Source organism: Typopeltis vanoorti, chromosome 1, assembly GCF_054136105.1.
Source record: "Typopeltis vanoorti isolate ZY-2024b chromosome 1, IOZ_Tvanoo_1.0, whole genome shotgun sequence".
In the NCBI taxonomy this organism is placed as follows: Eukaryota; Metazoa; Arthropoda; class Arachnida; order Uropygi; family Thelyphonidae; genus Typopeltis; species Typopeltis vanoorti.
This window is the reverse complement of record NC_143549.1, coordinates 3,381,291-3,394,952: the sequence shown is the minus strand read 5'-3', so window position 1 is coordinate 3,394,952 and position 13,662 is coordinate 3,381,291. Positions and strand designations below refer to the sequence as shown.

Below are 13,662 nucleotides of genomic sequence, written 5' to 3'. Positions count from 1 at the left end.
GGGGCAGATAAGAGATGTCAATTTCTTATGTGGTCAGGAACTAGTTGTAAGGTCATATTTCCTTAGGATTTTTGTTAATTTTTCAGATGTCCCTGGATGTATGGAATGATGATAGATTTTGAGTGATCTCTGCTTTGAAGAGATCATGGAGAGGAGTGGGATACAGTAACCCGGTTTTAATTTTTTTTTTGTGTGTGTGTGTGTGTGTGTGGAGGGGGGGGGATTATAGCCATTGGCTAAGAATGTGTTAAGAATATGGTCAAGTTCGGTAGTTAGGGCATTGTTATCAAAACTTATTAATTTTGCTCTGTTATATAGGATTGTTATAATCCATATTGTTGAGGGAAGGATAACTGCTGGTGAATGTATCTACCTCTATGTGTAGGTTCACTGTAAATGGAAAATGTCAGGGATCCATTAGGCTGGTGTTTATTCAGAGTGTCTAGGAATGGAAGACTGTTGTTGTTTTTCCTTTTCCAAGGTAAACTGGATCCTGGTGTGTTAAGAAATTGTGGAGTGTATCCAGGCCATGTGATTAAATGGAGAATACATTATCCATGTAGCATAGCCAGTCAGTAGTTTATGTGGGGTAGAGTTTAAGGCTTTTCCTTCAAAGGCCTACATAAAGAAGTTGGCCAGGGTTGGAGAGAGTAGAAAACCCATTTCTGTGTCCTCTATCTGTTTGTAGAATTTTCTTTTCGAAGCAAAAAAGCCTGGGTTCATGGTGAACCGAAATAGGGCTAAGATATCAGGAGGAAATATGGCTTGGATGAGGTCTAAGGTATCTTTGAGGGCCATCTGTGACATAAGGAGACATCAAAACTGACTATTGTGTCAGTGTATTAGAGTGTAAGGTTTTTCTATACTAGCTTTAAAGTGGGCTGAGTGAAGGTATGTGTGTGTGTGTGAGCACTGTTGCTAATTTGTATGTGGAGAAATCAATGCCATCCACAATGGGATGTAGTGGCACATTTTGCTTATGGATTTTTGGTAGTCCACATATCTGGAGGGGAGGGAAGGAGTCTAGAGTTATAAGGATTTTATTTATTTATTTATTTTTAGTTTGTTTGTAACTTCCACAGCCAAGATGTAACTTTTTAAGGAGCAATGGTGTGTTCTGATCTGTGTGCTGGTGGGATCATCATCTACATGGAGATGGGTAGAACAATCTGGGAGAAAGGAGGCAAGTTTATCTGAGTAATCTGATTGGTTTAAGACCACAGTGGCATTTCACTCATCTGCTTTGCTAATTACTATTTTGTTGTTGCTTTTAATTTCTTGCAAAGGCGCTTCAAATTCTTTTTTTTTTTTATAGGTTGCTTTTTGGCGGTTTATCTTGGGTGAGAACTCTGGCTATATCCAATCTGATATTGTTGGCAATATGGTTAGGAAGGATTTGTTCTACACCTCCAAATCAAAAAATTAGAATAATCAAAGAAAACGTGTTGAATGATTTGCAATTCTAATTTATTGCACAGAAAATAATTATTACCAAATATGAATTAGCATAATCTAAATCTATGAACTTTGTAGATTATATCACCATGTAAACACATAAAAATGTAATATAAGTTATAAGAAAACTTATTTAAAAACATGATCACAAAATTAGAATAATTTTTAATGTGGTTCAAAATATAAGAATATTCCTTATATTTGGGCGCTCGTGAGTCAAGCGCAGTGATATATATAAGAAGAGCTCCTGATTGGGATAAGTTTTCTAGGAAAATAATTAAATATATATGCATAATTGTTTGAGTAAGAGAGGTTGTAAACGTTCTACGCTACTGGTTTTATTAGTGTGGGAGATTTTTTTGGACAAAACTTAAGTACAAAATCGTTATTATTAGACTTAGTAACCTGCAAAAAATGGCGGCAGCATTGTCATTCCATGACTTTAATTTAGATTTCAGTCATTTCGTTAAGTGTGAGGTCTGTTATATGTATTCTTTCGATTACATAAATGATTTGTGAATATTTGGTGAGGATGGAAGGAGGGTGTGTGCGAAGTGTGACCGGAACGAGGAATTGATGAATGCAAATATGAAATTGATGACAGAAAGTGTTAGTAGCGAAATTGTTGTGTGGAAAATAAGTACACGTTTGAAAGAAAAGGATGGTGAGAAGGAGGGGCAAAAAAATGTTAAAAAATCAGTAAAAAAGATAAAGAGTGATTTGAAAACTGTAACGGATGTTAAAAGGGATGAAAGTGAGGTGAGAGTGGTGGAAGGAAACGAAATTGAGAGACTGAATGAAACTAGAAATGGCGTGACGCAGCATTCGAAAGTAAAAAAATCGAAATGGATGATAGTGAAAAAAGAATGAATGATAGCGAAAGTTCGACGCATGTTGGACTGAAAGTACAGAAACAAAGAAAGATGAATGAGTGTGAAAATGGTAAGAATAACAGTGAAAGTTGGACCGAAAGTACGGAAACAAAGAAGGTTGAATGCGAGTGAAAGTGAGAAGAAGGGGTCGAGAGTTAGAAAGATAGAGAGAATGTGTCGCGAGATTCGGAAGTTGAAATGGATTGGATGAGGCAAGAAATGAAATGGATGTGGAATGAAATTAAGAAAATTTGGGTAAAAACTATTAAAATAAATAATGATGGCATGAAAGAGTTAACGAAAGATGAGCGAGTGGTGTTGTATGGCGACTCCGTTATTAAAGGTGTGTTGGATGAGAGGATGCACAAGGTATATTTTCGAGGCAGTAAAATGAGTAGAGTGATTGAGGCACTGGATATGAGGCAGGAGTGGGCAAAAGAGTTAATAGTATTAATAGGTATGAATGATTTGAGAGAGGACAAAGAGTGTGTTAGAATGGATATCAGGAGGCTGCTTAGAAGGATAAAAGATTCTTAGTGTGACAGGAAGGGTAGTTAGCATGTTGCCTAGGTATGACTGGTGAAATACATCAAGATCTATCCCATGCTGGTATGAAGTATTCTAGAAGTCGTTTGTTGGTGATGATGATGACAAGCCACCAGTGTGCCCTGCAAAGCTCTAAGTGAAGAGATTTTAATGTCTGCTGAAGTAATGCCTATAGAAGTCAAGTCTTTGTAACTCTCATTGCACCATACACCATGAAGGGAGATGGTAGCACTAGTGAAATGAGGAGCTGTCCCAAACTCCTCTTCAATCTGCTGAGCAAAATCTATATTCTGCCCATAATATAAGACCTTGTTCCTATGACTGACAACCAGTGGGTGCCCAGTACCTACTATCTGTGTATCAATAACTCAAACTCTTTCACCCTTTATTTGCAATTAAACTGGGCTTTCTATAGGACTGACAGCTGTACTATAAAAACTGGTTATAGAAAAATTCATCGAAAAGCGAATTCATCGAAAGGCAATTCGTCGAAAATGCAATTCATCGAAAAACAATTCACCGAAAATTTTCAATTTTCAATAATGCTATGGTAAAAGTAATCCATTTCGAACAAAAACTGAACCATGCAGACAGCTTCTTGTACCCACAACTTCTACTAAGTCATTTAAGTCAGAGAGTTTTTGTAATACAGTACATCATTTGGACACATTATTTCTTTGTCGCCCCGAATATAGCTGAACTAAAAACTGAAACGGTTCGACATTTTCTTGTAAAAGTTTCAAATAGCGAATCTGAGTAAAATTCATCCCATAATAATTGCTGTAATGAAGTCACTTATTACTACTAGCAACAATAATAATAACGAAGCCCACATAGTTCAGTCAGAAAAACGAAGCCGTTTAGTTAGAAAGACCTGGGTAGTTGGATCCCATTTACGCATAATTTTTATCAGTCCTGTTCTTCTAAAGGTAAGTTAGCAGGCATAATATGGATACGGTTGGACTTTTCTTCCAGAAACAGACAAATCAGTCCCATGAACAGACATGAAACAGTTATTAACAGTTATGGATCAATTTTCTCATAACATTTTCGAAAATTTTAAATTTTCGGTGAACTGCTTTTTCGATGAACTCTCCGGATACCATAAAAACTACACTATAGGATTACCAGCTGTAGTCCTATAGTGCAGTTTAACTGCAGTCTCCCAACCTTTGTTTTCCAACCAGTTATTTAACATGGAGACCATTATATCACACTGCTTCACCTGAATATCATGAGCTCAAAAACAACATTGGGCAATATGAGAAAAGGTTTCACTGTAACGGCAATCTGCCTTACAACTTATGTCACCTCTATGGCCATGGGTTGTGCAGATCCTCATGGGCAGGGCACTGACCCTAGCCCTGATTAAGTCCATAAATTCGTAACCAGGTAGGAGTCTAGGACCTACCCACTGATGCTGGGGAAGAACTAGATTAGATCCATAAAGTAATGTACCATCAACAGGGCTATATAGCTGTGTAGCCCATTTCTTAGACTTGGTTGATGCAGTCTCTATCAGTTGACCTTGATACTTGGTCCACCCTATAGCATGCCAAATGTCTTCTTGGATAATAGGACAATGAAATGCATCTCTGCAAATATGAGAAGTGGATATTTCTAATTTCTTAATTCTATTATAATAGAGGTGTGGGATAAGCCAGTGGAGGGAAGGGATACAACATCTGCCATCCTTCACTACGGCATGAAAATAGGCAAGGAGTATCTAAAGGAAGTCTAAGCCATGAATGAATGGTAGAGTGAATAGCCCTATCCATACAGGACAGTACTAAGACATAGATATGCCTGAGTATGAACTTATGATGGTACCTACGGAGCAAATAATTTGAAAGGAGGAAAAGCCTTTTCTGGGGTTTGAGATGAGCTTTTCTTAAAGGTGACAAAGCATTTTCTAAAGAGAACAGAATAGAATACCGTCCTTTGATGATACATTTCACCACACTGAGCAACTGAATCTCCAGGTCCATAACAACATCCATGTAATATAATCCATCCTGTTAATCTCTATTTCATATCAGATAGCCTCAAAGTCTACATTGGAGAGTATTACTTAATCAATGTTCTGGACTCAATTCATCTGATATCATCAGCAATGTTATCCTCCCCATTCCTTCCACACAATCTATTTTATCCTGTCTACAAATATTATACCTTTTACCCACAATTCCAGCTATCTGACTCTGAGAGCTGGGTTTTGCCAATAATCTTAGGCTAAAACATACTCACTGCACTGATGTGACAAACTCCAACCCTTTGTTCTTAATGCCCCTAGCATTTATGTATAGACATAACAAGTTACCTCTTGGATTTTCATATACAGTCATACCTCGATTAGCGAAGAGGATGCGTTCCATGAAATTACTTTGTTAAGCGAAACTTCTTTCTCAGAGGTAAAAATACTATGGCAATAATAGGGATACGTTCTTACGTAAAGAAAATGAAAGACTTTTTTTGAAAAAAGAAAAGCTTTATTAAATAAAAAGTCAATATTACATTCCTAGCAAATATAAAATCATGACATTTTAAAATACAAATCTAAAGTTGATTGTTTATGTTTTTTTCTCTTTCATTTAACAATTACCTATATGGATTTATTGCATTTAACACTGATCGCTTAACAATAACACTTCTTTCTAAATCAGGATAAATTTCACTGAAAAAAATTTAAAACGTTTTCAATGTCATTCAAGCACCTTTTTAAATCTTTGATTGCTAACACTTTTTTGGTAGGAACTTCTTTAATTTCGTCTTCATTTTCTTTGGCTTCGTTGCTAACAAGTTTTTCTAAATCTTCCTCTGAAAAATCATCATCTTCTGCATTTAATAAATGTATGAAAGGTGAAAATAAATTTATGAAGGGTGGTGAAATTTACATCCTCTTCATTGACATTTTCAAAACCTATTTGAGTGAGCCATCTGGATAACTTCATTTCTAATCTCTTGAATGTTATTTTCTTCTTCTAGTACAACTTCTGGCCATAATTTGCACCAAATTCCATTTAAGCATTTCTGAGTGACTTCTTTCCAACAGCTATTAATGTTTACAATTGTGTCTTTAATGGTGTCTTTAACGTTTTTCCAAAACATTTTTAATTGACATTTGTTCTTTATCTTCTAGTTCAATTAAATTGCTTAATGTACCACAGAGATAATAAGCTTTAAATGTTGCTATTACTAGATATGTGAAGAGCCAAAGGCTTCAATTCGGCGACATATAACTTGTTTAAGTTAAGGGATATTACATCCCATATAGTTTCTTAGCCGAATAAGAAACTCGCTCCACTTCTACCACGAGTTGCCCCAGCTTGCACTACCCTTTGGGATCAGTGCTGCAGTATCCAGGTATTTGCTTACGCTTGGAATCGCCGAACTTTATATAGTTTCTACTATATTCGGCATGAAACTCTTTGAGTTTCTTATTCGGCTAAGAAACTATATGGGATGTAATATCCCTTAACTTAAAAAAGTTGCTATTACTCATTGAACCATCAGTTGAATCAGGGAAGTTGTGTTTGCTGGAAGAAAGACAACTTTGACAGGAATGTATGTGTCTGATGTAATATTAAGATTAGCAGGATGTCCCGGAGCATCGTCCAACAACAGAAGCGCTTTTTCTTCAAAATTAATTTTTTGGCAATACCGTTTCACTTCTGACAAAAATGGTTAACAAACCAATCAGTAAATAACTCCTTGGTAATCCACACATTTCTATTAGTTTTCCATATTACAGGTAAATTTGTTTTTATTTTACCTTTTAACGACCTCGGATTTTCAATTTTTTCAATAAGTGGCCAGTAGGAGAAAGAAAGAAGAATTATGGAAGGATGATATTAATTAGTGAAAATAAAGAATGATAACAAGTGAGATGCTATAGTGGAGATGTTAAGTGAGCTCATGAAGGAATATTCATCCTTGTGAATGCAGATCATGAGAACTAGGGAACAGTGGGAAGACAGATGGAGCCACTAAAAGTGCATAAGCAGGAGGTATATGAGGAATTGAATAAACTTGTTAATAAGGCTGTAGTGCTAGTGCTTGATGATACATTATCACTGTGTGTTGTAACTTAATGTTCCAGTGACTGTTGTAACTGATGTACCTTTTTAACGTGAGTCTTAGATTGAGCCAAGTTCCAAAGGAGTGAAAAGAGGACAAAATTGTTCTGCTTCAGGAGGTGATAAGACTAGGACTTCTAATTATAAGTCAATCTAAATGTTTGGAGTTGTGGTTAAAGTGCTAGAGAGATTAGCAATGACAAAGATTCAGAACTTGGTTGACAAAAGTTATTATTTTGATGGGCAGCATGGGTTCTATTAAAGTAGACTGTGTTTTGAAATCTACTTGATTATAATAACAAGGTGACAAATGCATTGTACAAGAGAGAGATGCATACAGACCAGAATATTTAGATTTTGCAAAGGTCTTCGATAGACTGCCATAGACAAGTTTGGAATTGAACCAGATGAACAGATAGGTTTGGATAGTAAATTAGTATACTGGATTGGATATTTGTCATCTATTAGGTATCGGGAAATTGTGTATGAGGAGTAATATCCCCAAAGAGGAAAGTCACTGGTGGAGTGCCACAATGGTCTGTTTTGTGGCACTCCACTGCTGCTCAATTTGTATGTCAATAATACTGGGAAAGGTTTAAATGGTGATATGGAGTTGCAGACGATGCAAAGTTGAATAGACTGGATGAATGGTCAGATGAGTGGGGTAACCAGTTCAATGTTCCAAAGTGTAAGATATTAAAGTTTGGGAAGCAAAGGCAGGATGAAAGTATACAATTGTTTGGAATATCTTAAAGGAGGTGAAGATAAGGGATCTGGGGATGATAGTGCACAAGGACTTAAAATTCAGGGAATGCACCACTAAAACTCAAGGATGTTATGGTTTCTTTGTACAAAGCTTCAATTAGGCTGCATATGGATGATTAGTATGCTCAGATTTGGTCACCATGTTTTCAAAAGAATGAAGATATATTAAAAAAAAAAGGGTACAGAGTCAATTGACTAAAGTGGTTTCCAATCTCTGAATATTGGGAATGAAAAGATTGAGAGAATGCAATTTGCAAAGTGTACTGGATAGGAGAAGGATTGGTAAGGGTTACTACCAGATTAATATGATGACAGAACAAGTAGGGGATGGGGGGGGGGGTTCTTATGGTTTCTTTGTATAAAGATTCAATTAGGCTGCATATGGATCATTAGTGTGCTCAGACTCGGTCACCATGTTTTCAAAAGAATGAAGATATATTTAAAAAAAAAATTCCAGAGTCAATTGACTAAGGCGGTTTTTCAATCTCTGAATATTGAGAATTGAGAATGAAAGAATGCAATTTGCAAAGTATGTTGGATAGGAGGAGGATTGGTAAGGGGTTACTACCAGATTAATATGATGACAGATGGAAGGGGCCATCCCTGTAAGCAGTATAAAGGGGGGGGGGGAAGAAGGAATAAGTTATTTGCATGAAAAGTTGTAGGTGAATGAAATGCATTGTCTGAGAGTGTGGTAATTGTGGAGATGGAGAATAAATTTAAAGCAGTATAATGAACTGTGTGTATGTGAGAGACAATGGACCTTCCACAATGATTCCTTAGTCTTCATGGAGGTTTGACAATGATTATAATAACAATAATAGTCTTGGGCAATGTATTCAATTTACATATCACTTTCCGGCATCATGAACAAAAACTGTCATAACTACCAACACGAAACTTTGCAAACATAAATCTTTTTTCGTGCCAAAAATTCATATTGTACATTTGTATATAATGAATATATAAGAATAGAATGCATAAAAATTTTTACCTCAAATAGGCTCAGAACCCAGAGTTCATCTGTAACTTTTTGTCGTAGTTGTTCCATGCTGTTTCTTGCAAAATTAATATATGCTAAGCCGACTTCTTTTCCTGAACTAGACATTCCTTGTTTATACTAGATTTAGGAAGGGGTGGGTGGGAAAAAATACAAAGATTATACATTTAGATCATGCATTATACAGAGTATTATATTATACATATAGTAAATGAAACTACTGATCAAAACTGAGTTGTAAAATATATGTGGAAAAAAAAATTACCATTCATTCGATGCACATGCATTCATAATGACAAATAAATTTGAGTTGACAATATTAGACTGAAGCAAGATTCTTGGTATCCTAATCATAGTACATACACTATCGATTGCAAGAAAATGGATAAGACTATACAATATTCAAAGTTTTTAGCTTACAAAGGATATCATTAGTTTGTTCAGAATCATTTCAATCTTGTGCACCTGATGAGTACTAAGACAGAATTAGTGGCAATTCCATTTGGAACGATAGTGTTATTCATATGAAGATAACATATGTGTTAGTGATGGGCAATTAAGCATTCCATATGCATAATTGTTAAAGTGTTGAAGGAATGGAACCAACTTTGATATGGGTGACATCGAGCCAAAGAAGTCTAAAATACTGACTTGAGAAGGGGTAATATTCCTCAAGAAAGGTCACTGTCAGAATTTATGGTTGGAGATGCATGTAGCCACAAGCAACCCCCCATCTCCAGCCAAAAGGCTGCAGGTTTGAATCCCAGCATTGGCATGGATGTTTGTGATTGTCTGTGAAAATACTAGTGGTGGTGGTGTAGTTATAGTTTGTTGTAGTTGTAAATTGATTTGTGGAGACAGAGAGAGTTGTAGAGTAGGTGCCCTCCCTCAATGAGTCTTTGGACTCCCTGAAGGTGTCATGTAATAATAATACTCGCCAATTTAAGGGAGCAGAAACCTATGGTCTTTTATCAGACCAAATAACTCGTTCTGAACTGTAAAGGCCTTATTAATGCTTCTCATATCCTAGACAGATTCAAATCTTTCCAATAAAAACATCACACATGGAAAAAGAAGGTATTCTTGTTTGTTTTGCAATGAAAATGTTTTCATTTCAATGAAGGTCTGAGTAGTTCAGAATTAGCATTTTTTAATATACAGCAATTTAAGTTTGGTTTGGTGGTTGTTTCTGGTTATTTCGCATCGTTCCCAGAAGCCTTTGTGTTGTCTTCACAATTTTGGCTATGTGTCCCCTAAATTTTAAATCCTTATCCACTATCACCCCCAGATGTCTTATTTCCTCTACCTAAAACAATATATTCTCACCAAGCATAAATTCTGCATCCCATCTTTGTTTTCCAAATTTTACAACCTTACATTTTGCAACATTGAACTCGCATCCCCATTTCCATGACCAATCACTCAATCTATTCAAGTCTTCCTGTAAGGCAACAACATCTTCACTACACTTCATGATTCGTCCCAAATTTGCATCATCTGCAAACAACTGAATATCTCCATCCAAATCTTCACCTATATCATTAATATACAAGTTAAACAGCAATGGACCTAAAACAGACCCCTGAGGCACTCCACTAGTGATTTTGATTTTCCTGGATACTGTTCCCCCACACAACTTGTTGATACCTATCAGATAGCCAGTCTCCAATCCAATGCACCAATTTAATATCCAACCCCATCTGCTCTAGTTTGACTGTCAACCTATCATGAGTTACTCTATCAAAAGCCTTTGTGAAATGCAAGTATATTACTGTGTATCCTTTTCCTCTGTCCAAGGAAGCAGTCACTTTATTGTAATAAGTAAGTAGATTACTAATACATGACCTCCCTTTAGCAAATCTATGCTGTCCATCAGAGATAATACCTTTGTTATCAACCCAACTCTGGATCCTAGTTCTCACAAGCTTCTCCAACAACTTAACCACAACACCTGACACACAGATAGAGACCTATAGTTTGATGCTTGAGTTCGATCACCTCCTTTATGAAGTGGCACAATCTTGCCCTCCTTAGGAACTTTACTGAGTGCAAGATTCATATTAAAAAAAATATGTCAAGGAAGATGTCAACTCCCTGGCACATTTTTTCAGAATACGTGGTGATATATTATCAAGTCCCACAGCCTTATTAACATCTAGTTTACTCAACTCCCCATACACCTCTTGCTCACCTACAGTCAGTCTCTCCTCCCCATCATCAACTGCACTCAATCCCTCCATGAAGTCACATTCACAAGATTGAAAGATCTTTATGAACTGCTCATTAAGTATCTCCAGCACACATTCTGCATCAGCTGTCTTTATACCATTTTCTCCAATCAATGTCATCCTTCCATAATTATTCTTTCTTTTGCTGGCTACATATCGAAAGAACTCCTTAGGATTCTTTTTGGCTTCATTAGCCAACTGCTGTTCATACCTCTCTTTAGCTACCCTCACCAAAGAAGTCACCCTCCTTGCTTGGTCTTTGTAGACCTCATGGAACTGGTTATTTCCACTTCTCTTATGCTGCCTCCACAATGCCCTTTTTCTCTGTATTGCATGCTTAATCTCTTTATTCATCCATCTCCCACCCACCTTATTTAACCTTCTCACCCTTGGAATACATTTAGACATTGCATCTACTAGATAGTTTTTGAAAATCCCCCAAGCTGCATCTTTTCCAGCTAACTCCTCATTCCACACTACACCCGCAAGCCGTCACCTGAGCTCTTCATAATCACTCCCCTTGTAGTTCCACATATACCCTTTTCTCACAGGGGTCCTTGCACTGCTGGCAACCACCCAGGTAATCACCTCATGGTCACTCTCACCAATTAGTGGATGATTTGCCTTATTTACAATTACATCCTCTGATTTAGCATCCTTACATTAATTAGATTGTCTTTTCAGCAGGAGTGAAAAGACATTCTAAGAAACTCTTAAAGTAAAAACTAAAACATCAATTATAAAATAACATTAGTTGGTTTCTTTTCCCCCTAATCCATATTCACATATTGCACTAAGGTGTTATATATATAACAATCACTTGTGTGGAATTGTTATATATATATATATATATATATATATATATATATACACACACACACACACACATATATTGCATATACATCAGTTGCATGTCATTTGTGATTACAATGATATAATATGGGATGACTGTACAGGATTTTTGATTTTTATGGCACAAAGACATCAAAGGTCATTCTGCACCAGGACACAGCAGTAAAGAGCTAGTAGGATAATCATAAACACAATGCCCTTGGCACGATTTGAACTTGCCACTTCTTGGCTGGTGAGCAGATATGCTATCCACTCGACCAACCACATTGGCACTGCACAGGAGAAATGGTGTACAGCGTGATGTGTTGTAATGTATGGCCTGTTTTTGATGGTAGAAAGAATTTGTACTTGCAGAACATAACACTTAAATGTATTTGGTGATAAATGCTTGAAGAAATGTTGATCAGTAAAGAAATTAATGAATACTCAGGAAAACTGGGTATGGCAGGGTGTTACATGAGAACTTGAATACATACACTAAGGAAAGAAATAGAAAGTGTTATGACAGAGACATAGAGAGAGAAAGAGAATAATAATATATAAGGGATGATGCAAAAATTATTATTATTATTATTATTATATGGGCACTTCCATGGAATCTGAAGACTCATCACGGGAGACCCCATCTATTATACTTCTCCTTGAACCCATTAACAGACAAAGCATTCACAACTGACTCTGGCAACCTAGTCCTCACACCCCTACTAACCACACCTTTATTTAACTTCCAAGGATGACCACTTGTTCTGTGCTCTCTAGCCAAGTGCTGAAACATTTCATCTACATCTATCCTATATTGGATAGATGTAGATGAAACCTATATTGGACCTATGCTAGAAAAAGTGTTTTTAAATTAAAGTATAGTAAGGCTTCTTGTCTCAAATTGTGCTGTTGTTGTGCTTCGGTTGGATATAAGTGTCCTTCAGTGGTGTTATTGCTGAAACTTTGTTGTATACATTGTGTTTTTGCTGCTGCTGTTCGTTGCACTACTTCAGCATCTAAAGATGATGACCATCAAGAGAAGTACATCAGCTGCTTGGAGGACTTCTACATGAAAGTCTAGTGATGCCTTGGATTTTTCGCAGTGGATGCACTGAGGAAACTGCTATATGTATGCGCCGAAGGATGTGAAGGATCTGTGGACTATTTGGCTCAATGAGAAGAATGAAAATGTCGACATATATGAGAAGTGTAGGAATAGACTGAAGCGATTAGGAAGAATGGAAGCAGACATCAGGACCATAGCGGAAGAGCTTCGGCAAGAATTCGTGAAAATTAAAAGTGACCTTCATCTCCTGCAAGAAGAATTGGAAGTGCTCAGTAAGCAGGTTCTGGAAATTAAAACTGAGTTAAATGTGTTGAATACAGAAATTAAGATTATGGAGATTACTTTAGTTGAAGTAACTAGAACAGAATTAAGTAAGGTAGAGTCTTTGGTGAATGATGAAGTATTAAATAGTATGGGAGTGATTGGGAGTCAACAGAATGAAAGCACAAGAGGCATAGAAGAAATGAGATGTTGTGAAAGTGAGGGAATAAGTAAAAGAGCATTGAGGGAAAGTAATGAAACTGGGAGAGTCATGCTGAATAGCATAGAAAATGAGGTCATGAGTGACACTTGTTTGGATTTGAGTGAAGTTACGAGTGGTACAATATATGGTCATTCTTTGATTAAGGGTATGAAGAGCGGTATGCCTGAGGAGTGCTTGGGTGGTGGAACAATAAAAAGAGTGACTTTAGCAATAAAGAGAGGGCATGATGCAGAAAAGAGGATAGTTATGATGGGTACAAATGACCTGAGTGGTAGTATTAATCGGGTAGCAAAAGATTTAAGAACATTGTTAGATATCATGAAGAAGAAAAGTGTC

The 13,662-nt window shown here is 36.6% G+C and overlaps 1 protein-coding gene across 3 annotated transcripts in view; it reads right to left on the bottom strand.

The window, feature by feature from the left end:
* Positions 1-13,662, bottom strand: part of Cadps (calcium-dependent secretion activator 1) — a 1,213,340-nt gene that overhangs the window by 77,669 nt on the left and 1,122,009 nt on the right. For all 3 annotated transcript variants that reach the window (XM_090396519.1, XM_090396528.1, XM_090396537.1), the window contains one exon: positions 8,709-8,834. In XM_090396519.1, coding sequence (XP_090252645.1) covers positions 8,709-8,834 — 126 coding nt within the window. The remainder of the gene's footprint in view (positions 1-8,708; positions 8,835-13,662) is intronic.